The sequence below is a fragment of the Pseudochaenichthys georgianus genome, chromosome 4 (assembly GCF_902827115.2).
Source record: "Pseudochaenichthys georgianus chromosome 4, fPseGeo1.2, whole genome shotgun sequence".
In the NCBI taxonomy this organism is placed as follows: Eukaryota; Metazoa; Chordata; class Actinopteri; order Perciformes; family Channichthyidae; genus Pseudochaenichthys; species Pseudochaenichthys georgianus.
The window spans coordinates 24,566,297-24,593,888 of record NC_047506.1 but is presented as its reverse complement, the minus strand read 5'-3'; the positions used below and the strand labels follow the sequence as shown (position 1 = coordinate 24,593,888).

At 41.2% G+C, this 27,592-nt stretch overlaps 1 protein-coding gene across 3 annotated transcripts in view; it reads left to right on the top strand.

Annotated features, from left to right (window-relative positions):
- LOC117444950 (glypican-5-like) overlaps positions 1 to 27,592 on the top strand; it is a 120,970-nt gene that overhangs the window by 62,414 nt on the left and 30,964 nt on the right. For all 3 annotated transcript variants that reach the window (XM_034080336.2, XM_034080335.2, XM_034080334.2), the window contains 2 exons: positions 10,370 to 10,490; positions 23,958 to 24,099. In XM_034080336.2, coding sequence (XP_033936227.1) covers positions 10,370 to 10,490; positions 23,958 to 24,099 — 263 coding nt within the window. The remainder of the gene's footprint in view (positions 1 to 10,369; positions 10,491 to 23,957; positions 24,100 to 27,592) is intronic.

The following is a 27,592-nucleotide window of genomic DNA, read 5'->3' as shown; positions in this document are numbered from 1 at the left end:
AAAATTAGGTTGAGCACCAACTGTCAAACATTTTTTTTTTCCTCCGAGAGCTGCCAGCGCAGCGCCTCCCCAGATCTGGCGCCCTAGGCGAACATCTATAACGCCAGTGCTACGGGCCAGCCCTGTGTGTGAGAACAAAGAGATACTGTAGGCGGCAAAACACACAGAATGATGAGAAAGTCTGAGAGTGCATGATAAAGGGGAGGAGAGCAGATTATCAGCGCTTTTCATGATTATACTGATACGAGCTAGCATGATGGTGAAGATGGGTCAGCAGAGCAGTAGGCCTCGTTTCCTAAAGAGCACCAAAGTCAAGCTAACCACAATAGAAACTGTAGTTGGAACAGTTATTTATACGGGATCAGCAGAATGCCAAAACAAACACGCAATCCATTTTAAGGTGAGAGAATATACAATGCCTTTTACATTTAAGAAATGTTATGTAAAAATCTCAGAATACAACTACCAGTGATTGACCTAATGACCTGAAAAAAGTAGAGAACTACGAGTAAACACTGATATCGTCTACCAAGCTACGCCGAACATAAACTGAGATCATGGCACAGGTAAAACTGAAAAATAACCCTTAAAATTACACTATGAGCTTTTAAATAAAAGTATATGGTTTATTATGTGATAACTAATTTGTATACAGAAACAATCACATACTTATATCCACGATGCAAACATATTCACATTTTGTCCAAATATAACACTACAAGTACAAACAGCACTTCTACATTAATTAAGCACATTATTAACACAGAGCCATCTTCACTATTTTTTGTCCATGACAATAGACTTAGAAGTAACAAAAATAACAAAATAACTTTTAGAAACTCAATACATCTGTTCCACGCAATATATAAGACATGTATATAATACAAGGACATTTTAAGTCACAGCTGCACTGAGCAGCTTCCTATTCATCCTTTATTCCTCTTAATGTCACAGCCACATCTGTAGATAATTTACAGTGGCCATAAAAAATGGCGATTAAAAATGAAATCCAGAGTGTGTGTGATATTCATCGCAGTGTCTAATATGTCTCTGAAACTCTTGATTGACATGCGTATGAAGAATGATGAGGTATAGGAGTGAATGGTATTGCATAACTGTGCTGTAATATTTAAAACAGTTACAGTTTAAAGTTCTAAATATGTGTTTCCAGCTAACTAAACGGACTAAACTGTACTCCTAAATTGATGCGTTAGAGCTGTAATAGCAGTTATCTCCAGAAGAGGGAAGCATCTTATCACCATCCTAAGTAACAAGTTATTAGCTTTGCTTTCATTTCTGAAGAAAAACCACACCCGGTACTTTACCAATTTAACGTGACAGATTTATGCATTAAAATCTGTTTCACATCAGCCATTGATGTTCCACAGAGTCAGGACACTGCTGATAAAAGACAGAAAGAAATGTCCGGAGGGGCTGAAGAGGAATACGAAGGATAGAGAAAGTGAGACTAAGTGCCAATGTTTCCTATACAAACCACAGCGTATCACTTTCATGTATTGTACAGGGGGTACAGGTGCCTCAGGTGTCAGTGTAATGTACGTATGTGTGTGTATGTGTGTGTGAGATAGAGGTATGTAAATGACTCCACAGGAATGCATCTAGATGTACAATTGAGGCTGTGACTCTTATAATTACACACCTCGCTCAGATCAGATTACTATCTCAGGGTAATTTCATTTCACTCTGGGACGTGTGTTTGTGTTTCAGTGCATGCCAAAGTCGCTTTAAACATTACTGTTAACAACCCTGCTGTAACCGAGGGCAACAGCAGAGCAGCTTTGTCATTACGTTGCTGGTGATTTATTTGTGTCGTTCTCCAGATCTTATTAAATGTCACTCTGTGTGTCGTCTGCAGCACACTTTCTGCAACATTATCGCCTCCTCAAACAGACAGGGCATCCAGACAGTCTGTAATCTGCCCAACAGCTCATTCTCACCTCTGACAGCTCCCAATACTTTCAGTAGGACAACAGGTATTAGACGTGAGAGAATTCTTAAACGTGCAGATCGCTTTTGATATCTTTCTCTCTTCCTAAATATCCAGGTGGAATTTCTGAATGATTCTAAAGATTTGTGCAATTGCTACATGTTAATTACAGGTTTTTGAACAAGAAATGACTCAAGTTTCTTTTTAAATATTAGACCAAATTGATGAAAGAGGCCAAATATCTGATTTCTGTGGCTTCAAAGAACACATAGTTTCAACCAACTCTCTCTGTTCCCTTTTCAGCTTTCAATGCTATGCTGATGTTTGACAGCTGAGGGGAGAAGCAACATGAATCCTTTCTTCTTCTTTCCATTGCACCAAACATTACAGAGCATGGCAAATTAATCATGTATCTTTTAATGATGTCTTACATAGTCAAAGTCATAGAAATTGGTACACTTTTCCCTCTGCATTTGCCATGGAGATTGCAGTGACCCTAATACATATTGTTGTCCTACCTCATCTATTCATCCTGGAATTGCTAATCAATAACAGCTGAAGACATTCCTGTCAATAACTCCACATTAATCTACGTTTAGAGATGATCATCCCTACATTACATAGTATTTTAGTTGTAAATGATTGAGATGATGTGAATATTTTTCATTTTAATTATAAAAGATTAAAGATTACATAAGATTTCCTGTTTTAGGATTCAGTAAAGATGGCTGTAACTTATTTTAGAGCTTGTCACACATTGACGTCATTATATCAGCGACAGCCTTTACTGTGTCTCAATACTGTGGATTAAGCCATGCTAAAATGACCATTTATGTGAAAGGCATTTATTTCATGCTTGATGGTAAAATACATCTTTATGCAGATGATACACAAATATACTGTGTTGCTGATTCTGTTCAGCATAGAAATTACAAATACTTCTTAATTAACTTCAATATTTTAACCTTTTTTTCACGAAACTGTGTCTCAAGGCTTCTTAACATTTAATAAACTATGAATGTGTTGTACTAATTTAACGGGAAGAAACTCAGCTAACTGACGATACGAATCATTTTTACCGAAACAAAACACAAGTCTCACAAGAAGCGTCTAAATGAACCCTGAGCGAAAAAATGCTACTGCATAGAACTCTAGGTATAAATACTTTATTACTTATCGGATCTGCACAAACAAGCTTTGCTAGCAAGCTGAGATTCCACAGATTATAGAGGTATTAGTATCATCACTGAGCTCGCGAAATGGGAAGCAAATACAGATGTCACAACACGGAGCTTTAGGTAGCCAACACGGCAATATGTCTTAGCTTTTGTTGTTATTCTGATCAAAAGTTGTGTTCAATGGCATTAAAACGATAAAAACACGGCTGAAGGTTAATCCATAGGTTAATCCAATGTGTCTGTGTCACTTTGAAAAAAATACTGATAATCCATAATTCCATTTTTATGTCAAAAACTGAGTTTTCATATTAGCTGCTATGATAGCTACCAGAGTGTATCACAGCTTCCGGTTTTGGGTATTCTGGCTACGCATCACTCTCACTCATTATTTGGTAACTTGTGTGTGTATGTGGAACTTCCCCTTGATTCTATTGGCTCTAACGGTTACAAATAGATGTCAATCAGCAAAATCGACCAAGGAGGGCCAGAGATAGGTCAAATCCACCCAAATAACCCCAGAAGTGTTTTTTTGTGCTGAATCTCTACTTGGTTTTGCATCAATCTTGATACAGGGTACTTATTATATGTTATAGTTTGGATTCCTAAAGCTTTTAGTCTCCGATCCCATCATTCAAGGGTGGTTTTCACTATAAGTAATGTTTTTGTCTGTGCATTTTTTATTCCATCACAAAGCTGATTAATCAAATCACCAGCCAGTATTTATTTTCTTCTGGTTGCTGTGGAATCTGAGAGGGGGATTTGCTTGATTTGACCTGTTATTTCCTCTTTTTGTTTGCCTTCAACATGGTCTCCATCACTTCAGTCATGCATTCTTTTATACTTCAGTTATTATTCAGTGGAATGTCCTTACCTACTAACCTAGTTAAATCAAAGTGGTTACTTTTTTTTGGCTGGGCAGTGTAGTTTTACACACCGTCTTATTTGACTTTCTCAGGACTTAAAACTGTTTTTTGGGGGCAGACCCCCTCAAAGAAAAAAAAATATTTACACACGTAAGGTCATCATCTTAATAGTTTTGTATGCTCATCTGAGCAGAGCATCAAGTTGACGTGTATTACAGCTGAATGCGGCGATTACCATTTTGTTCAGCAAAACGACTCACAAACGTATTAAGATCAACAGCTTTGGTGCGTTTTGATTCAATGCTGAGTACAGCCAAACTGACAGTCTCTTCTCTGTCAGTCTAGACCGCAAATACCTCATTCCTTCAGTGCTTGGGTCCGAATGATTCTCATTTTGCGCCGTCCCGTTCAAATTAAATCGCCGCCAATCATATGTCCACGCTCGCAGGACCGGGGGAGGGGTTACATGACGTGCATCTTGTGCTCAGTGGCGACTGGTCATTAGGGGCAGGTGGGGCACAGCCCCACCTAGTGTCAGCAGAAAGTATTAAAATAATGATTACAACAAAATGCAAAAAATAAATTAAAAAATATATAAAATATATTTTAAGATCATGTTTAATCATCTGATTCGTCTGTACATTGTTGTTTTAGTATGTGTTCTTCTAATTAGTGTATACAGTGTGTGCCTATTGAGCTGTTTAGAGCCATGTGGGACAAAACCTGATCCTGCCCCTCCCTCTGACTGTCTAAGTGAACGGTGACTGCAAAAACTACACTGCGCATGCTCAGAGTATTTTCCTATTTAATGTGTGTGGCAAAAAATAATGACCATAGGGGCATAGTGCTGCCATCCCCACCATACGTCATCTCACATCATTCAGAGCTGATTGGCTGTAAGTACGTGTGCCGCGAAAAGTGTGGTGTGTGAAGAGGAGGAGAGAGAGCTGCAGTGAGGCGTCCTAAAACCCGGAAGTAAGATGAGCATTGCTTCCCTTGACAAAAAAGCAATGAGATTTCTCCATAGGATTTTAGAAAATAGCTCCAAATAAGGTCTGTGGGAAACAAACCTGTTAGATAAATGCACGTTTTTTTCCGCCGGATAATATCCACATGTCTACCCTACTTTTATAATTTTCGAATCATAAATCTATTGATTAGATTAGATTTATGATAGACTTTTGAAACTACAAGAAGATAAGGAGGACTTTTACAAAAAAGTAATAGAGATGTTTGTCCAGAAGGATAGGCAAATGGACTTAATCTTCAAGTCAAGGTAAGACCGCAATGTTATTGAAAATGAGATCTTACTAAGAGAGAACAATTCAATATTTAAATGATAAAATTACATTTTTTTGCGTATCCTTCTGTTGAACTGTCTGTTTAAAAGTAATTGAAGCATCAGACAAAAAAAGCTTTTGAAAATAATATTATATTTTGATTTAATATATTTGTAAACCTGAAGAGTCAGTGCCAGTGCCTCACCAGCCATGAACCTCTCTGCAGAAGCTTATATATAGACATCTGAGTTTTTTGTGCCCCACCACTTTTGTACATATAGAAACGCCACTGCTTGTGCTGCATTCACTTGCACTCGGACATTAGAGACTTTCTCTCATAAATGTCCGATGAGCACTGTTTGCAGTCTATGGACATAGCGGATCATTTTGACTCGTTGCGTTGTGGCGATGTCTCGCAGATAACACAGATAATATAGATAATACATATGAAAAGTATAATTTGCTCAGAGTCCAGAGACAGTTGTGGTTCGGTCCGGATCCGGACCGGAGTCCGTACTTTGAGGATGCCTGCCATAAAGGTACTTAATGATAATACAACAATATTTATACACAGCCCCACCTAGTGTCAGCAGAAAGTATTAAAAATAATGATTACAAAAAAATGCAAAAAATAAATAAAAAAATATGTTAAATATATTTTAAGATCATGTTTAATCGTCTGATTCGTCTGTACATTGCTGTTTTAGTCTGTGTTCTTCTAATTAGTGTCTACAGTGTGTGCCTATTGAGCTGTTTAGAGCCATGTGGGACAAAACCCGATCCTGCCCCTCCCTCTCCCTGTTTAAGTCAATGGTGACTGTAAAAACTACACTGCGTATGACACTGAGTATTTTCCTATTTAATGTGTGTGGCAAAAAAATAATGACCATAGGGGCATAGTGCTGCCATCCCCACCATACTTCATCTCACGTAATTCAGAGCTGATTTGCTGTAAGTAGTGTGCCGCGAAAAGTGTGGTGTGTGAAGAGGAGGAGAGAGAGCTGCAGTGAGGCGTCCTAAAACCCGGAAGTAAGATGAGCATGGCTTCCCTTGACAAAAAAGCAATGAGATTTCTCCATAGGATTTTAGAAAATAGCTCCAAATAAGGTCTGTGGGAAACAAACCTGTTAGATAAATGCACGTTTTTTTCCGCCGGATAATATCCACATGTCTACCCTACTTTTATAATTTTCGAATCATAAATCTATTGATTAGATTAGATTTATGATAGACTTTTGAAACTACAAGAACATAAGGAGGACTTTTACAAAAAAGTAATAACGATTTTTGTCCAGAAGGATAGGCAAATTGACTTAATCTTCAAGTCAAGGTGAGACTGCAATTTTATTGAAAATGGGATCTTACTAAGAGAGAACAATTCAATATTTAAATGATAACATTACATTTTTTGGGTATCCTTCTGTTGAACTGTCTGTTTAAAATTAATTGAAGCATCAGACAAAAAAAGCTTTTGAAAATAATATTATTTTTTTATTTAGGTCAAAATATAATATGTGTAAACCTGAAGAGTCAGTGCCAGTGCCTCACCAGCCATGAACCTCACTGCAGAAGCTTATAGACATCTAAGTTTTTTGTGCCCCACCACTTTTGTACATATAAAAACGCCACTGCATACTCAATTTCTAGAGATATACTATAGTCATTTGCACATCTTTGCTGTGACTAATTTTTGTGTCCATTGCTGTCACAAAAGCGCATCTTTAATTTCAGAATGATTTTTCCTTGATTTAAGCCATTATTGAGTTTTTTACCCTCAGTTCCTGATTAAGGGGATGTAATCTACATGCTCCCTCCTCTACCTTTAGGTCCTCATTACACACTCCACATTAAGCTCTTGGATTCATTACTGTGTAGATAATTACAATACCCACAACTGCATTTTTCATGATTAGGTCGGTTGGTCTTTCTTCACTGAGAAGCACAATAACCCTTGGTGATTACTTATCTACAAATGTCTCGTTGGAGAAACGCTATCCTGTATGTATCTTTTAATGCTCTGAAACGAATAACTGCTCTAGAGCTGGTTATTCATGAAGAAATCTAAAAAAAGCTAATTTGAAGCACTCTATACGTCTATGCAGCCTTAAAGCCAATACACAATGATGGCTGACTAATAATGTAATTTATTTTATTTTATTCTTGTCTTTTGATTAATATCAGTTTGTTTTCTGTCAGTCCGACTGCAAACAGGGTGTTGTCGTATAGAAAAAGAAAGTACATTGAGCCAACCTTGGATAAATAAAGGTCAAATCAATTGCCTGTCACTCTTTGCTCTGTTTCTAATGAAGACACACACATCTAGCTGAATTAATGTAAGGAAACCATGAATATGGCAAAACTAATTTAGGTGTAGCCGATTTATTAAATGTGTGGTGTTGAAAAATATTTCCTGGACTTTGAAACATTTAGGGGATTTCCCCCTGGGTCACAGAATATGTTTTTTCAATTTAGCGTATTCTTTTAATCCTTCCCCCTAATCATCCCGTTTCCTGTCATTCCTCCTTCTATTTTTCTCATATTGTGATCTAACTCTTACCATGAATTGTATAAATCAGTTAGCTGGTGCTGACCTTTTCCCATGTGTTAATGCATTCACATGTAGTCCAATTTCCTGTTGTCATTACATGGCCATATTGGTACTCGTTGCATCATATCCTGTTTTTATTAACCTTGCTTACTCATACCAAACCTACAGTGGAAAACATAATTCATTCTTTACAGAGATTAGAAGGGATGCAGTTGAGCTTTTTCTGTTTACTTGTGCATTTGTGTAAGCAATGCTAACAGTTTCCATGGTGATTGTGTTTGAAATGTACCTTTTAGTTTATGTATCAAAACTAAAGAGATTCTTGAAATGTAGTCTGTTTCATGAAATCGGTTATTTGGGAATTTGGAGGTGAACTACATCTAGACTAGTGCATGTTGAGATCTTTGAGTAATTGTATAAGCGGCCAACCCACTATTACTGTATGTCTATCGCTCATGCTTTATAAAACAATGTTGTTGCATCTGACATGGAACTATACATAAAAAATGTGCAGATACATCTGTTAACCCCATTTGTCAACCATAAATCCATCGTTAAACTGTGTAAGTATTTGCACACAAAAAAATAGCTACTACTTCTTATGTGTTACAATTACATTGAGGTCATCAATTGATATTTTCCTGTAGCCATTGTGTTACAGTTACAGTGCAGTTGTCCTCCAGTAATCTCCACTGAATCCAGCAGCAATAACACCAGAGCTGTAATAAGGGATATAATCATAAGAAACACAAGAGCATAACTGGTAGTAATTATTGTTTATACCAAACCCTAGGCTACTGAATAAAGTCAGCAGTATAATTTATTTTATTTAGTTCCGCCTATAGTTGTGCGCTTTATTGTTTTTCCCCACTCCATTATTTTATTTCTGCCTCTTTAATGACCTAATTTTCCCATGAGAATATGTACTCTCAGCCTCCGTTAAATTAAACTGCAGCTTTTGATCCGTTGATGTTGTATGCAATTGGCCGCATATTCATTGTTAACTTTCTCAAAGCTGGATCCAAAACGTATCTCACAGACACAGCTCATAAGCACTACTGTGAGACCAGTTATAATGGATTTCTAATGTCTGGCCCAACAAAGCCACAAGGTAAAAACTAAGCTGATCTCGCTTTGTGAGTCAGACCTCAGGACATTAGCACTTCAACTTGAATAAGACTTAAGCCACAGTGTGACCCTTATTTCACGGAGAATGTATGCATTAAGACTCAAAATGCATGGTAATAAAATAATTTGAGGATCTTAACTAGAGACTTGCATCAGACTAAAGTGTTTGGTAAGATCTCCAGACCAGCGGGGTTAGCCTGGCTCCAGAGGCTGGGGTATTCACCACTACACCATATTTTGGCATTACTCAAGTCATTTTTTAAGATTCAGGCTGACATCCACCATGAATCTGCTCTCTGGTTCCCACAACCCATTCCCCTTGTTGCCATAGCCAGAGTGTGTTTGTGTTTTCAAGGGTGTGTACTCAGCGGTTAGTGACTTGCTGATTGTATTAGCTAGGAAAGCTGGTTTGGAACTTAGAGTCTTGGAAAAATATGACTCACAAACTGTTGTTTCTTCTCCTTTTTGCTTTTTCTCTCACTTCATCCTTCTTTTGATCCACCCACTGCAACCCCACACATGACGTGATATTTGCTTTAAACCCACCACATTAAAAAAATCCACATTTGAGATGATCAAGGATCAAACTCAGTGTGGATGCTAATTTGCCAGATATAGGCTACACTACCCAATTTCTCATTTGAATTCAGTAAAAGTGTAGTTTAAAGTTACAGAATATGCACGAAAGAAGCTAGATTTGATGAAATAAGCAAGAGAGAACCATGGGAAAGCTCAACACATTCACAGATGGCAACAGACAAAACATTTTTTAAACAGCCAATATCCTTAAGAATAAAAGGTATTTTATACCTGGTAAAGCATCAGAATCAGAATACCTTTATTAGTCCCACATCATGTAGTGAGGAAGAACATTGGTTCCTTTGACATAGACTGTGTCGCCTGTTCTGGTAGTCCAGTAACACAAATCATGTACATGTGTATCATTCATTCATCACTAAGATTAAATTACAAAATGCCACATAACTCCATAAAAATACTGCCTTTTGAAATTGAACTCTCTGTAGAAATCCAGAAATATGAGCAGTCAACTATAGTTTTTTGTTGTTGTTTCTAATTGGAAGAGTTACTTTATTAATGGAGTCAAGTGTATAACTTTAAAACATGTTCCTAATAAAGCTTTACGACTTCAACAAGCTGGTAAAGATTAAGATCAGGACAAGATGAACTCATGTCACCATAGCTGAATGTCTCAAGTGACTCCTCTGCTTCTTTGTCCCATTTGCCAGGAGATAACTTATTCTACACTGTGGTGTGCGTAGTGCGTGTGTCTCTGCACATGAAGTGAATCACTACGCCCTGATTGAGCATGCTAGTTCAGTGCCTCTGAGAAAACTAGGGCAGGATAAGAACTCAGAACTAGGACATTTCGAACTTTAATTCTCTCTTGTTTTGTCTTTCTGTAGTTATGCAGGTCTTGTTGTTGGCAGCAGTTTAAAAGCCCAGAAGGAGAACCCAGAGATGTCCGTCCGTAATACAGATCCTGTCCTGAAGGGGGCCAAACAGAGGCTGGAGCAGCTTACACAGGTAAACACCAAGCGGCAAACTCTGGGGAACAGCCGGGAAGCCAATACGGAAGTGCCACACACTGCAGTTCATAGATGGGCCGCTAGGGACTGGCTGCAGAAAGGAGCAATTTCCATAGACCCCCATGTTAAAATGCCCAACTTTACAGCAGAAAAAAACATGTTTCTACCCATGGATGAAATAAATATTATTATCGATATAGTTAGATTCCACCTTTATGATTATGAATCTGTGAGTGAATTGTTTTCTAACACGACCCTTTTATTTATATTAGGTCTTAACGTTTTTGCATAAATTAGGGCGTGGTCACGTTGATGGACACGTACATGCCTCACTGTCAGCTAACAGCAACTTGTCCACTCTGCTAGGCTACAACCATAGAGGCTACAACGTTAGTTAGTAATAGTACTGTACTTGACCCTTTAGCTTTAGCCGTGTTTGTGGTGATTGTGCCTTTTAGGGAATATTGTTACAAATACCAGGCAATTAAAATGTCGTGCTGTGCGCTTGAATGTACTAACAGAACTTCCAAGAAGTCTAAAATGATAATATTATACATGTTAACCCCATTTGCAGGTGTTTGTGTGCTTGGTAGCTTAGCTTGTTACTTATTAGCCAGCTAAGGACGTAACCCTTTATGCATAGGCTACATATACATTTTAGTTTATGATTCAGCCTTGGGTAAGACTTTTATAGTCTATGGCTATGACGCCCATAATGCTAAACGGGAGCAAATGTTAATAGGGGACCCAATTATCCCAGTGGTGGCCGCCGGAGCTAACGGAGCCGCAGGGGGCTAGCTCCAGCCGGCGTCCCGGAGCTAGCCCCCTGCGGCTCCGTTAGGTCCGGGCAGTGGAGTCCGTCTTTTCTCAACGTGTGAATGACAAGCATTAAGAGTCACAAAATATAGCTAATTCTCTTGCAGATTGTCTCATTTGATTATGAATGTAACGTTTATATAGGGGAACTACACTGTTAGCAGTAACTTGGTATGCAAGTATTTCATGTTAGCTTAGCTTCTTAGCCTGAGCTAGCTCTGTTTACTTCCAGTTCGGAGGCAGCAGGTCCCGCGGATTAGACTCTGACGTCACAGTCGAGCCGTTAGTGGCCGACTCCGCCTACTAAGGGCTTCACGGCAACTCTGCAGAATCCTATGGGTGACGTCAAGGACACTACGTCCATTTATATATACAGTCTATGGTAAACACTCATGAAGTCCTACAGATAAGTTAACCATGTTGATATGACCCAGAGAAAGCTATCTTGATCAAATATAACATATAGATTCATGGTCCCCATACCTTGTGACATTTCAATATACATCCCTATCAATTCCTATACTATCCTGTCCATTAATAGATTCCCAAATGATGATTTCCATTGTTTTTGGAGAACCTCTGAACTATCTCTAGCACCTCCTCTTATACACAGAGAATCCAATGGGAGGATGGCCAGGAGAATTTTTTAAATTTCAGACACATGATCTTTTAGTTTTTTCTTTTGCAACATATTCGTATAGGTACACCCGCATGAACATATCTGACATGGACATAAATAAATTCCGTTTTCTCTCCTCAGCCCACATAATGAAGTCTGCGTCTTTAACCATTATACACTAATGTAAGCTGTGATATATGTGCGTTATATTTAATTATCCCACTGTGCAGCCTCTGAGGAAAAACTGTATGTTGATGAACCTACGTGTTGATGATGATGGAGTCAGACTCAACAATAAGATCTGTGTGGGATTTCATAACTCTTCCACAGAGCATTGATATCTCCTGTGTTCACCTTGGCCGTGACATCATGACGTATGAGGGTGATTAGCATTTTGCAGGAATTTGTCTACCTCTCATTAAGGGCCAGAATTATTCATATCCATGCTTTAAAAGATGATGCTATTGTTAGTTTGATCCTTGGCTGTTATTATAACGGTGGAATATTAAGTTCAGCCTCCCAGTGTTTCTCTTATGATGTAGGTGTGATACCGTTTTCTAAAGCTAGCTGCAGGGGTCCGGCTTGTTTGTGAAGTGTTCTCGTCCTCATGCTTCGTTATCACCTCATGTGTGAATCGCTGCTAAATCCAATACATTTAAATGTCAGCTCTCGGAACAGCTGTAGATAATAACATGCAATAATAAATTAACTGATTCAATAATTAAACTTGATTTATGCAGCACTTTCAAGAGCTCTGAACAGCATGGTAATATGGTGATATGATTCGCATGAATGATTCATAAAATCATGTGAATATGATTCCATAAAATGATACATCAAGGTTATCCATAACGATGATTCATTAGTTGCGCGAGGACCATGTGGCTGTGTTCAGGGGAGTTTTGAGACAGGCTGACACATGCTGAGAGAAGGAACAAACAAAAGAGTGAAGAGAGACCAGCAGAACTAATGATATGTCAAACATGTTATTGTCAAATCATTAACTCACCATAAATCTCAATAAAATTCCCAGCCAGTCCGAGGTACTTTTGGGTCATGCTTTCTTTTTTATTTAAAAACGCTTTATCATTTCCTAAAACAACTGGGTCAAACAGGAATGATACTGCTTTAGTCTGGGACTATTACCAGCAGCATATTGTGTGTGCTTGCAGGAAATGATGACAGTATAATATCATTTGTTTTTTTGGTGCACATAGGATTAAATGTGTGAGGCTTTGGATACACAGGCTGTAGGATACATTTATTGTTTATTTGTTGTTATTCAATGTAGGATTTGTTGACTAACTAAACTATAGATTGGCCATAACCATGACTATCATGATGACAGAAATGTCAGCCTATGCCTGTAACATCAGGAGGTCGATTTAAAAATGAATTAGGGTTAAAAACAACATGTTTATTGTAAGGCAAGAGTGGAAATTGTTCCTTGTCAAGAAAACCAGGTGAATTCTGTAAGTGAATTTGAAGAAATCATGGGATGTGACATGGTTTGTTTTTCTCCTTTTGCTGTTGAGGCTCTTTTTTTGCCTTGTCTAATTTGAATGCCATTTATCATGTTGCATTTACATGGAGGAAATCCCGAGTCAGCATCCTCCCGCTATAAAAACAAACACACACCACACATGAACCATGCGATCACTTATGCATGAGATTCGCTTTCTCAGGCCCATTAATTCTATGTTAGCCATATATGTTCGTTATTACATGATTTAAAGACTATTGGAGCTTCTGTGAATCTTCTAACATCCTCACAAACACACACTTAAATGAGGATTGGAAAAGTAAGATCAATGCTTTTGGCTTGTAATGCATGCCTGCTGAATTGATGATGGGTATGCTAACAAACCACAGCATGCACCAAAGGGAAAAGTCAGATCTAACACAGCTCATCTGAATTGCAAAACTATGTTGGCTTCCAAGGGGTGTGCAGTCTTTCCATCTTTCTGATAAATTCAGAGAATGCAAGTCTGGGCACACAAACAAACCCTATGTGTAAGAAGTGTACACACAGATCTGTTATTGTTTTACTTTAGAGTCAACTTTGTAAATCCCAGGGCTTGGGCTGCCATGCTAGCTGCACCAGTGCTTTCTACGTGTGAGAAGCCATTTATCTGAGGCACAAACATTAATGTACGCCATTTAATAATAACTATTCATGCCTGTCATGTGTGCCATTTACACAGTCGCACAGCTAGGATTATAAGAGGAACAAAAAATGTAACGAGACAAAGAAGCATCCTTGGAATTCTAATTATTCCCCCAGCCGTGTTGTTTTGAAGGGCTGTCGTTCTTTCCGTATTTTCCCCAGTCTCTTCTTATCCTTCGCTGTCACAATTTTGTATTATGTGTTAATTAGAGTGGGTTGTGTTTCACATAGGCTTTGCCCTCTAATGGGATTCTATTAGCCAGTCGCCAAACCTTGCAATTAAAATGTGTATTTACATGCTCAGCCAACCAGCCTGAGTCTCATCCACCCTCTGAGGGCTGCCCCTGGCCTGCATAGGGAGGGGCAGTAGACCCCCCACTCTTAAGTGACAGCAGAATACAGGAAGTATGGCGCATCTTAACATCAATCAGAAGGGAGGGTGAGAATACTGTTAGTGGTTAAGGTGAGGACTCTTGGTCTTATCTTATTCATTTGTTTTTATATTTCAAAAATACAACAGGACAGGACTAAATTAATTCAAAACAAATTAAGAACTGAATGGCAATTATTCAATACTTTGTATTAGCTACATTCTAACCATCAGCACTGTGATTGGTCAGGTACCGTTATTACCTCTGATGTAGTGGTTTCTGTATATTGGTGTAATATGGGTCTAAAAACAGTGTAATAACAGTATAGCATTGGTGTATCATGGGTATAATCGGGTGTTGTACAGGTGTATATAATGGTATGACATGGGTGTAATGGGGTATAATTATGTGTAATATGGTTGTAATAACAGTGTAATATGGGTGTAATAGGGCTGTATGAATGTGTGATATTGGTGGGATGTTAAAAATAGCAATCAATTAATTTTCCAAAATATTTATATGTGAAAGGGTTACCTGGATTATGAAAAATAACGTTTTTGTTAAACACTTTGTAGAAGAGTGTAGCATGTGTTGTGTCTCGTCAAATGTGTTAGTTATGTTTATGTGTTTTGTCTGTCATTTCCTGTTTTATTTTGTATTTACCTCTTGTCTTTCATGTCAGGCCCTGTTTCTTCCTCCCCTTGTGTGTTTTTCCCGCCATCATCAGTGTCTGCCCCGCCCCTGATTGTTTCCACCTTTTCCCACTCACCTCGTGTTTAAATAGTCCTGTCTCTCCCCTGTCCTGTGTCAGTTCGTCTTGTTTGTTTCTCCGAATGGTCGTACCAAGCCTCAGCTCAGAAAGGATCGCTTTCATTCATATCAGGTTTTGTTTCTTTTGTTAATTTTGTAGGCTTAAGTTTTCCTTAAGTCCTCTTTTTGTTACGCTAGTTTTTTCCTCCTTGTGAGCGCCTTTTGTTATTTCCAGTACCTACTAAGAGGAATTACCTGATCTGTGAAATTAAAATTAAATTTTCTTTATATTCAAGACTTTTTCTTTTTCTGTTTTTCGAGATCCTGTCAGCATGGCCCAAGGAAAAAACAATAAATGTATGTAGTGGATCCGAATCAACTGCACATACTGTACACACATTTTACGTTTGCTTTCTTTAACATTGCAAGATGGGGCATTTGTGTTGCATGTGGTTTAGAAAGTTTATGGGTTCACTTCCCTGTTGTTGCTAGGATGGAAATATCAGAGAGGTCTATCTCTATCTCTTAACAATCAATTAAATAAGATTATTTCCAAAATGTGAAATACTCCATTAAACAACGCAAATATCGACTGCATGTCTATTATTTTTTTATTTTAATTATTTTATTGTAAAATCTCATTGAGACACAAATTATGAAACTATATGTTTTTTCAGGAATAATTAGATAGGACAAACCACTCTGGAGTTGTAAATTAAATGACTAGCAGTGTAATGGTTTCATTGGAGATTTTCAGCACCACATGACCCAAATTATTTTTTAATTCTTTACTGAGAAATACAGTCCTGATATAAACCTTGCTTGTTTGGTTTTCCCTCAGGCCTCATTTGCAGCCTGATGACATGATGGTGAATCACTGCACAGAGTCTCCATGTCCCTTTGGACACGCTGTCACTGAATAACCTTGGTTCCCCTTGTTTCCACGGGCTGCCCCACACCTACTGGAGGCCATATGTCCCTACTTACAATGTTTACCCAACCTGCATCTATTCAGCAGGGAAACTCATTTAAACATAGGTAGACTATATCAACAATTGCTATTTTAATACCGTGAAAATGCTAACCCTTTATAACTTAGCTTCTCCTTGTTCCAGTCAAGTATTTAAATGTGCATTGCATTACAAAATGTGTATGTCTACTGCTGCACATTTCCAGGGTTACAAATGTATACTATTTGCCATCTCAGTCGATATGTGTGTGTCACACTGCGACCACAGTGACTTTGTAGCAGCAGTTTATACCATATGTTCTTGTGTTAAAGGGATTATATTTGCAATGCAGAGGTAAGCCATGTTTAAATATTAGAAAGCAGAATGGATTTGGCTGTCAAGCAACAGGCAACGTAGGCGGTGAGGCAAATTATCTTACGCTGCATAGCAATACAATTCTAATATGTGTCATTATAAATCCAAACAGACCTTTGTAGTATTTCATTTGACAGACAGATTTCACCAGTATAAAATAACATAAATCATTACGGTAGATGGTGCAATTTTTAAGCATAAGCTTTGCTGTAAATGTAGATATATAGTGAAATGTCACCGCCATATATCCTTTTTCCTTAGTAAACTGGTGGATGTTTGTCTTATCTCCGCCCTCAGCTGGAGTTGATATACCTTTACTCTCTACGACACATTTATCATTCTGTGAACCAATTATATGTTCCTGTTGTCTAGACAATATGAGTAACAACCTACCAACTCCCATTTTGTTATTTCATAGTTTCTTACATAGACAACAAGTTTGTGTTGTCCTGATCAAATTCTTGACCCCAATATGTGAGGGTTATGGATGTTTTTTGTTGGCTCCCTCATTAGTTGAGCTACTGTATAGGAAGTGCAGGTTTCCATTCAGCATCACAAATTAGTGTTAGCCACAGCATCCACACTGTGAGTTAACTGAGCAGTAGATAATATGGATTCCTGCAGAGACAGCATGACCTCAATTACCCTTCACTCTGCTCTCTGACCTGAGTGTGTGTGTGTGTGTGTGTGTGTGTGTGTGTGTGTGTGTGTGTGTGTGTGTGTGTGTGTGTGTGTGTGTGTTTATATTTCTCATTATTCTTTTGAGTTCTGTTATCTTTTCTGTGGAATTCAGTCCCTTTAGATGGAACAATAAGGTTGGTTTCTTCATTAAGCATTTCTCTTATATCACTGCTTTAGGATCTTTATCACTCAAGTATTATCTGCAAATACATTATTTCTGACCTTTGACCTTGTTCATTTGTAGCTGTATTTGATTTGCGAGCTGAAGATTAATGCTACATTTGGCTAATATTCACAGTGTTTCACATTTTATATTCACAACCTCAGTTCTCATTCATAACACTCCGTTCGATGTCTCACTATGGGATGCGCCTCAACGCGTATGCAAACAGAAGCATCAATCTCATTACGCCAATCCTGATTGGCTGGTGATCTTGACGTCAACGTCAGGGAATCCACCCACCCTTTAAGTAGCTTGCGCTACGTCGCAGCGTCATTCAAACACCTCTTCTCGCTTCAGAGCACATCTCAAATATCAGTAGCCGGGCTAGCTTAACGGTCCACAGACTGAACCCAAGCTAACATTCGGTCGACGGGCGCTTGCCGGTTACTTTTTTGCTTTGCGGAAGAATTGAACAAATATTAACACACCAGTTAATATTGTAATCTGCCCCGCCATTTTTTCTTTCGAAATAACGGTACGGTTTGATTTTTTTCTTCAAACAGTAACATACCTGTTGCTAGTTTATCCCTCCGCGCCGACACCATGGCGAGCGGGGACGGACTCTTCTCTCCCTCACACCAGAGGAGACGGAGGTAAGAAAGATATTAACACACCAGTTAATATTTTTTAAAGAAAAAATCTACCCCGTCGTTTTTTCCTTTCGGAATAACGATAAGGTTGGATTTTTTTTCGGTAACATACCTGTTACTAGCTTGTCCCTCCGCGCCGATACTCCGGCAAACGAGGATGGACCCTTCTCTCCCTCACACCAGACGAGTCGGAGGCTCGGCTCGGAGGCTCGGCTCGGAGGCTGCGGGTTTAGGATCTCGGGCACGGACTCACACCAGGTCTTCTCGTCCTGCCTTGGGCTGGAACACGCCCAGGAAGCTATCGATACCCCCAGTTCGTGCGGGCATTGTGCCCGCTTCACCATCAAGAGCCTCCGCCGGCGTCTAGCGCGCCAATCTTCATGTCCGTTGATTCGCCAGCCGGCAATCGGGACATGGTGACGGAATCGGAGCCCCGCGCCGTATCAGGCTGGGGCCCGGTGGCGGCAAGAGCCGCGAGAGCGGAGCCCCGCGCTGTGTCAAGCTGGGGCTCCCAACTGGACCTCACCGTGGTTCCACTCGCGGAGGATGTCCTAGAGCTGGATTATATGGAGGAGGATGAAGAGGAGGCCTCTGAGTTCCTCTTATCCGACTCGGATGAGCACGAAGATGACATCTTCGTTTCACCTGCCCAGGCTGCCAAGACGGAGGCGATGTCCGCTCCCCCGGGGGAAAGCACACCAGCTTCGCCCTGCCTCAGTATGGACTTGCAGACCGTGTGCCAACGCGCTGCGTCCAGGCTGGACATCCCCTGGGCTGAAGTGGCCAAGGAGACCTCCAGATCTCAATATGAGGGGAAGAACTTGCCCCAAGCAGCGAGGATGAGGAAGCAGCTTCTCCCAGTCTTTCCAGAGATGCTAGACGAGGTGTCGGCCTCGTGGAGAGACCACCCTTTCAGCAACAAGGCCCCAATCCAGGGTGCCTCCTCTTTGGACTGTGTCGGCATGGAGAAGCTCGGCCTGCTCCGCATGCCGCCCATGCCGCCCATGGAACCGCTGGTGGCAGCCCACCTCCAACCGCGGCTGAGTTCGGCACCGAGCAGGAACCCCACGCTACCGGCAAAAGCAGACCGCTTCCAGTCAGCAATGACCGAACGAGCCTATAAAGCCGCAGCTTTGTCCGCCAGGGCGCTCAATGTCTCCTCGCTGCTGACCGCCTACCAGGCGGAGCTCTGCGAGGACATGACGATCAAACATGAGCCTGCCGTGTGGGACGAAATCGCAGCGATCACAGACAGTTTCCTCCGTGTGCAGCGCTGTGCAGTCCAAGCCACGGGCAAAGCACTGGGAAATCTATCACATTGCTTCTAATGCAGAAACTCCACTTTACTGATGCTCTCTTTCAAGGTCTCTCCGAATATTTGCTGTGTGTAATTGTCCGGTGATTTAATTCCGAGAAACACACACAGAGGAAATCGATGAAATTCGATATTCCGAGGTTATTTATTAGCCCCAAATATTCTTATTGTTTTTACATGGGCCGTGTTTGCTCCATGAGCACATGCTCCAGCAGCAACCACAGGGAAAATCGGCCAGGACAACGTCCCCCTTGACACCGATTCCCGAGGTTATAATTAGCCTCCGAATGTAAATGAGTAGAGAAACAAAAACAAATTGCAGCAGCTCAGTTCTTTCAGGAAATGTATAATACCGTCAAACACTGGCAAGCCAATCTCAAAATAGAAATGTACTTACCAGCCTCTGAAGATATGTTGGTATGCTGTCCGTGACGCCAATCTGTGAGAGAAACTTCTGATCAGCAATGTGATGGAAGAAATAGAAGACTGGAATCCGCTTTATCAAACACCGGAGTTTATTGAGAGTCAACGGCCGGGAGCATTTACAAGGTGTCTCATTCATTGAAAAACCCTGGCAACACTGCCCATTTACAGAGCAGAACAGCGCAATTCTACACAGAGAATATAGGAGTGGCCTATATTCGCGCTCTTTCCATCCTAATCGATATCACACATGTTGAAACAAAGGACTGATCTGTTAAAGCCATCTGCGCATTTAGTCACACTTCCCCCACAGGAAGGCAGGGCCTTTTGGCCTTTTGCCCTGTGTAAATTACAAACAGGACACATAGGGAAAACACTCAAATTCTCCCATGCACAGATCTCAATAAAATATTTTCTTCACAGACGGGGCTGTGAAGGCATCACCGCCACGCACATGCGCAGTGTCGACCGGGGTTTTCAACCTGGGGTACCACCGTGTTCAGACACTAGAGGGCCCCATAACACAACAAATAAAGACACAGAGGGCAGACAACAGAGATGTGACATCTCCACTCGCCTTGAGGATCGAAAAGTGGAGGATGCTCAAAGATTCTGCTTGGGTTTTCAAGACAATAACACAGGGTTACAGACTCCAATTCGCTGTCACCCCCCCTCACTTTTTGGGCATTCTGCATTCGCAAGCCCGGGGAGATTTGGCCCATATTCTAGAGCAAGAGATCCTCTCGCTACTAGACAAGAAGGCTATATCTATAATACCCTCTGAACAGAGTCAGAGCGGCTTTTATTCCAAGTATTTCCTCGTTCCCAAACGGGGAGGGAACGGGATTCGGCCAATACTGGATTTGAGGGCTCTGAACAAATATCTCAAAAGATACAAATTCAGAATGCTCACTCACACATCTGTTGCGTCTCGTGCGCCAAAACGATTGGTTCACATCAGTCGACCTGAAAGACGCGTATTTCCACATCCCAGTATATTATCCACACAGGAAATATCTGAGGTTCGCATTTCAGAAAGGCGAACCTCAGATATTTCCTGTGTGGATAATATACTGTACCCTGATACTATACCCTTATATTGTCTGTTACGAGTACAGAGTACTTCCCTTCGGTCTGTCTCTCAGCCCACGAGTGTTTGTACGGCTTCCGTTAAGCCCCGTTAAGATAACAGGGTATTCGCCTGGCAACTTATCTGGACGATTGGCTCCTTCTCGCACAGTCGGAGCAAGAGGCTATTACGCAGACGAATGTCCTCGTAAAACACCTGCTCGACCTGGGTTTCGTAATAAACACTGAAAAGAGCAGCTGGGGACAAAAAGTTGTCCCCAGCCCAGACTGTACTCTTCCTGGGCCTATGCCTGAATTCGGTGCCCTTTACAGCCCGCCTGTCAGCAGAGAGAGTGAAAGCCTTCAGGGCTTGCCTCGCTCATTTCCAGCCACGCAAATATGTTCTCTTCAGATCATGTCTGCGGTTACTGGGGCTCATGGCGTCAGCCATCCTGGTGGTACGACTGAGGGAGTTTCAGCGCTGGGTAGCTGCCCTCAGACTGAACCCCGTGCGTCATGGCGCGCAGAGAGTGATGCTCACTATGAAATTCATAATGGCACTGCGCCACTGGCTGCACCCGACTTTTCTAGTACGGGGCATGCCTATGGGTGCTGTCCTATCGCGGAAGGTGGTCACCGCAGACGCATGTCTGACGGGCTGGGGGGGTATATACGAAGGTCGACCTGTGAGGGGTCTCTGGAGCACCTCCAACGGTCACACACAAATTATCTGGAGCTTTTAGCGGTGTTTCTCACCCTGAAAGGCTTTCTGCCTTTTATCAGAGGACATCATGTCCTCGTGAGGACAGACAACACAACCACAATATCATATATAAACCGCCAAGGGGGTTTGCGTTCTCTCCAGTAACACATGCTGGCACGCAAACTGATCTTATGGAGCTGCGGACGTCTCCTCTCTCTGAGAGCAACGCACGTACCAGGAGTGATGAACCTCGGGGCAGATCTGCTGTCCAGAGGTGCACCACTATATGCAGACTGGACTCTACATCCAATAATTGTGAGTCAGCTGTGGGTGCGTTACGGGTGGATCTGTTCGCATCAAAAGAAAACGCTCAATGTCAGCTGTTCTTTTCAATGCGCGATTTAAACGCACCGTTACGCACGTTTGGCCTCCGGTCCTTCTGTACGCGTTCCCACCCCCAACTCTGGCCAGAGTGAGAGAACAACGCCATACACTGATCCTAATAGCTCCACACTGGCTTGCAATGTACTGGCTGGCGGAGATATATCAGCTGCTGTGCGGGTAGCCGTGGCAGCTCCCGCTACGCAGGGACATACTGTCTCAGGCGGGGGGACGATTTTTATTTTTTATTTTTCTCATAGCTTGGCACTATGGGCCTGGCCCGTGAGTGGTATACCCTGAATACATTGGACTCCCTCAGAAGGTGATACACAATATTCAGAGTGCAAGAGCTTCCTCCACCAGGTCCCTCTATGACTGTAAGTGGAGGGTGTTTGAGGAGTGGTGCCTTAAAAAACGACACATCTCTTTTCAATGTCCTGTCGGGGTGATTCTATCATTTCTACAGGACCTGATTGATAAAACACAGAGCTTTCTCTACGATCAAAGTGTACCTGGCTGCTATTGCTGCATGCCTGTGGGCTTTGAGGGAAAGACGGCTAGCCAACATCCCTTGGTCTGCCGTTTTATGAAAGGGTCTCGCAGGCTCCTCCCTGTCTCCAGGTCACTGGTGCCCTTATGGGACTTGGCAGTGGTTTTAGATGGGCTCACTCGACCTCCATTTGAACCCCTGGAAGAAGCTGACATGAAACTCCTGTCACTGAAGACAGTGCTGTTACTGGCTCTGGCATCTGCCAAGCGAGTCAGTGACATTCATGCGCTCTCTGTACATCCTTCATGCACTCAGTTTGCCCCGCGGCAAATGAGAGTGTTGCTGAAGCCCAACCCTGCCTTTGTACCTAAGGTGGTTGGCTCATGTACCCCCATTGACATTGAGGCATTTCCTCCGCCACTGTGTTCCTCTGAGGAACAGCGGCCGAATTTGCTGTGCCCAGTCCGTGCTTTACGCACCTATATGGACAGGTCAAAAGAGTTTAGATGCAATGACCAACTCTTTGTATCCTGGGCTAACCCTCATAAGGGCAAGCCCGTTGCCAGGCAACAGCTCTCCCACTGGATTGTGGAAGCGATTGCTCTGGCTTATACGAGTCAGGGTTTGCAGGCACCAACGGGCCTGCATGCTCATTCTACTCGTGGACTGGCTACATCCTGGGCTTTGTTCAAGGGTGTTTCCATCCAAGACATTTGTGCAGCAGCGAGCTGGTCCTCACTGCTTATTTTTGTCCGCTTTTACAGGCTAGATGTCTCTGCTCCAAGTGTGGCCCGTGCAGTGCTGGACCCCGTGTTGAGACAGGGTTCTACCTGTTAAGTTCTGGTTGTTTTGGTGATTTTCGAGATAAGCATGTCTAGCAATGTTTCAATATCCCATAGTGAGACATCGAACGGAGTGTTATGAATGAGAACTATAGGTTACTTACGTAACCCCAGTCCTCAGAGTAACATGAAGTGAGATGTCTCACCAGACGGCCCTTCTTGCTAAGGCGAAGCGAGAAGAGGTGCTTATTTTGAAGGACGCTGCGACGTAGCGCAAGCTACTTAAAGGGTGGGTGGATTCCCTGACGTAGACGTCAAGATCACCAGCCAATCAGGATTGGCGTAATGAGATTGATGCTTCTGTTTGCATACGCGTTGAGGCGCATCCCATAGTGAGACATCTCACTTCATGTTACTCTGAAAACTGGGGTTACGTACGTAACCTATAGTTATGACATTTTTGCACATATACACATATATAAAAGAGGCAGTGAGTGATTTCAATTAATAATTAAGTACATTGTGCAGGAGAGGTTACGAGCAAACAATCACAAGTCATAGTTAACATTAACAAGTTAACGATAGTCATACCACAAATCATACAAAAATAAACAACATGTAATAAAGTGATGGCAATTATTATCCCAATTTTGATATGATGATGGTAGGAGATCAGAAGTTACAACACACTGTCATTCATAGATGCTTGTGTACGTGCAACGTTTTACATTTGTGTGTTTCTGTGTGTGTGTTTTATTTAGGAGCTGTTAGTGGAACTCGGCTGGGCGAGCAAAACTAGAGGAAAGGTGGAGGAAGAGGAGGGAGGGAGCACACAGACAGAAAGAGGGAGTGGGGATGACTGCGATGATGAAGATGGCTGTGAAGCATCTGGTGTGGAAAACGGTGAGTCATACACACCGTACACACTGTCAAAAATAGAGGAGTAAACATTAGCAAACATACTCCCACACATATAAACACATCAACTGATGCTCACTTGCAAGCATGTCCTATCTTCACTATGCAAATATATGGATTCTGATGCACACGTTAAAAATCCACATATGCAAACACGTGATAAAATATACATATATATGCACCTATAAGTAAAACACACACACAGTACATGGCATAGTGGTGGTTTTAATATGCTGCAGCCTCTACACATACTGTGCCAGCAGGGAAATGCCCAGAGGGAGGGATAGTGAGAAATGGATTTAACTACCCCCCCCCCCCCTCTATCGTTCTCCCTTTCTTTCTTTTCCTCCCTCTCTTCACCAGCTTTATTTCTGCTGGTCTCAGCCGTTTATTTCCTCTATGGCCAGGATAAAGGATGCACCAACCAGGTCATCCAAAAAACAGAAATGGGGATCCAAACTGTAATTATTCATGTTACACTTGACACATTCACCAGGCTCCTGCTCATATATTAACAGTGTTGGGCAAGTTACTTCCAAAATGTAATATATTACATATTACTTATTACTCTCTTTTGAAAGTAATAAGTTACATTACAAAATTACTCTCTCTGAAATGTAATGAGTTACACTACTTTAGTTACTTTTCTAGTTACTTTCACCAAAATAACCGCAAAAGAATGGCTAGGTATTTTAAATGCTAAAATGTAGTTTAGTGCAGCTCATTATACATCCAATGAAGGGCAATGTGGTATAGCATAAAAACTGTGTAGGCCCTTAAGGCTACTGACAACTTGTATTACACGGCTTAGTTGAATACTCCATTCTGATCGTAAATTCTTAACATGTGACACGTTGTTAATACAGCAGTACAGACCACTGTCAAGGACTATAACGAAGGTTGCTAAGGAGGATCAAGAAAGAGAAAGGAAAAGAGGTTAAAAGACGGAGCGCTGGACGTCAGATAAATCACCAGAAGAAGGCAGACAGGAAGTAAACACTAACAGGACACGGAATGGTCTCTGTATTTTGTTTAGTATGTGGCCGTGTACAGGCCCGGTACCAGAACAACATGACTCAGGGTGCCTCTGAGATTACAGGGGGCGCAGCAGTAGCAGGTTTACATGAGCAATAGTGGCCGGCAACAGCAATGAGAAATAGCATTGATGGTCCCAATGAACAGATTATAGCATTTGTTATGTTTTGAAACCACGCAAGTGAGAACATTTCAAGTGAGTTAAAAGTGCAATCCTGAAATATCTCATACAGTCCAAAGTGGACTGTGGCAAAGAAAAGCACAAAAGCTTCAAAACTGTACTGATAAAAGAAATGAGAACATATTGTAAATCAAGGCAAATATTATTTGAACCAGCTCATGGTTTGAAATGGCAAACATTGAAAAGCAAAAGTATTATTAAAACCATGTAGCCTACTAAACATCACCTTGGTCCCATCATATACTCTGGGTAGAGAACATTTACTGTGCTTGAAAACTGGATCACATCATCATGTGAGGTTGACTTTGTGTGATCATTTCAGCTGCAACATTAGCTTGTTGATAAGCTTGGGATATGAGATCTTTGTGTAGCCATTCGTGGTGAAGGCATCTGTGCTATTGTATGCATTATTTTTGACCCAACATTTCTACAGGCATGGCAGAATATGGCACTATTTTCACATATTCTAGCCCTTGTCTATTTGTATACCACGAGCTGCAAAATGACCGCCTAACCCCACTGTACAGGCGGGTACTTGTTTAGATTTACCTGGGCAGGCTCTGTGTTGCCGTGGTATCCTGGCTGGCACCTGCGGGCCGCAGAGGGGCGGCGTAGTTTCGGGCGACGAAGAGTGCTGCTCCGGGGTTGAGGGCGGCGAGTCAGGCGGGAGTCAGCTAGTGTCCACAGCGGAGGGTAACGTGATGTCCCCTTCTGACCCGTTGCTACGGTCTGCAGTAGATGCAGTGGTGCTGGCGTTTAGTGACGGTTGCTTTAACCATGTTCGTATAAATGATTATCCACAGATGTGTGTCACTGCTGTGGAAGCACTTTGGAAATGATGCACGCGCAGCGGAGCAGGTCACGCGCACCTGACACAATTTGTTGTTAGTATTTTTCGCTCCGTTCTCTTTTTTGAATACATCCCGGCGCGAGGCCTGAAGGGTAAACACCTGGTTTACTAATCTACTCGCACGTATGTCTGGTGTCGGAATGTCTCGCTATGTTAGTACATTGTTAAAAAACAAAACACCATTTAATTTCGGGTTAAAATGTGTTGTAACTGCGTTACTGAGCATTGTAACGGGTAATATATTACCCACATTTCATTAGTAATGCGTTACATTACTTCGTTACAGCAACAAGTAATATATTACTGTAACTACGTTACTTTTGTAACGCGTTACACCCAACACTGTATATTAAACATGGATTCACAAGGAGATCTGGGAGGGGCCTTGAGGCAACCCCACATATTTAATGTAGTTAAAATGTCCTCTAATTTAAATTGTTGAATCTAATTATTGACCAAATGTCATATGTTTTGTTCTTGACCTGGAAAAAAAACATTTGAGTGCCTAGTTTTTCCTCTGTGTATTTCTATTTTTACTATCCCTTTGTACCACCCTTTTTTAATGGGAGGATAAATGCATTACTAGGCTATAACCAGAATTTAAAAAATACTAAGGTTATACCTTCAAAGATAGAGAAGCAAAACATTTCTTTTTTAATACATGTTATTCTGTTGACACTTTAATACAAAATAATATATTTTTCTTTAATAAATGTATATATATGTCCAATACTTTATGTATAACACATGTCTATGTCCGCCTTTAAAAATCAAATTATGTATACATTCGTATCAACACAGACTGGTGAAGGTATCAAACTGTTGCACCACTAGTTGCTAGGAGCTGTGTCAGACAACAACACAGACAAAAACACACAAAATAAATCTGTTATGTAAATTGACCAGCATTCTTGTACTGTGGGACCGTGCTTAGGTATGACCGCATCACTTAAAGTAAGCAGCTAATTGAGAGAAGTTTGATATGTACTTTTATCAGACTGGTCAACATTGTTCACACTATATCTTTTAGTTGCATTGTTCTTTTAAACTAATCTGTGTTCCGGCATCATAAAAGGCAAACAGATCTACTATCTTGTCAAAATCTCATCTCCAACCATCCGTCTGAAGGGCAACAGTAGCTACTCAAAGACCCTCCTCTTTACGTTATGGAAAGCTTTACTGTCTATCTTTAGCTGGAAAAACCAACCCGGTATCACGGCAAGACGTGAACATGTGACGATTTACCATGCTGGGAGACGTGAAGATGTCACGATTTCAAACGTGACAGTTACACGGTATTGTTAACCCATGTTAACCAGTGGAGAAATAACCGGTAATACCAACCAAATGCTACTCCGACGTAATGATTTATTTTGTAATAGTCACACTCGATTACGCCGATTTTCTTGTTG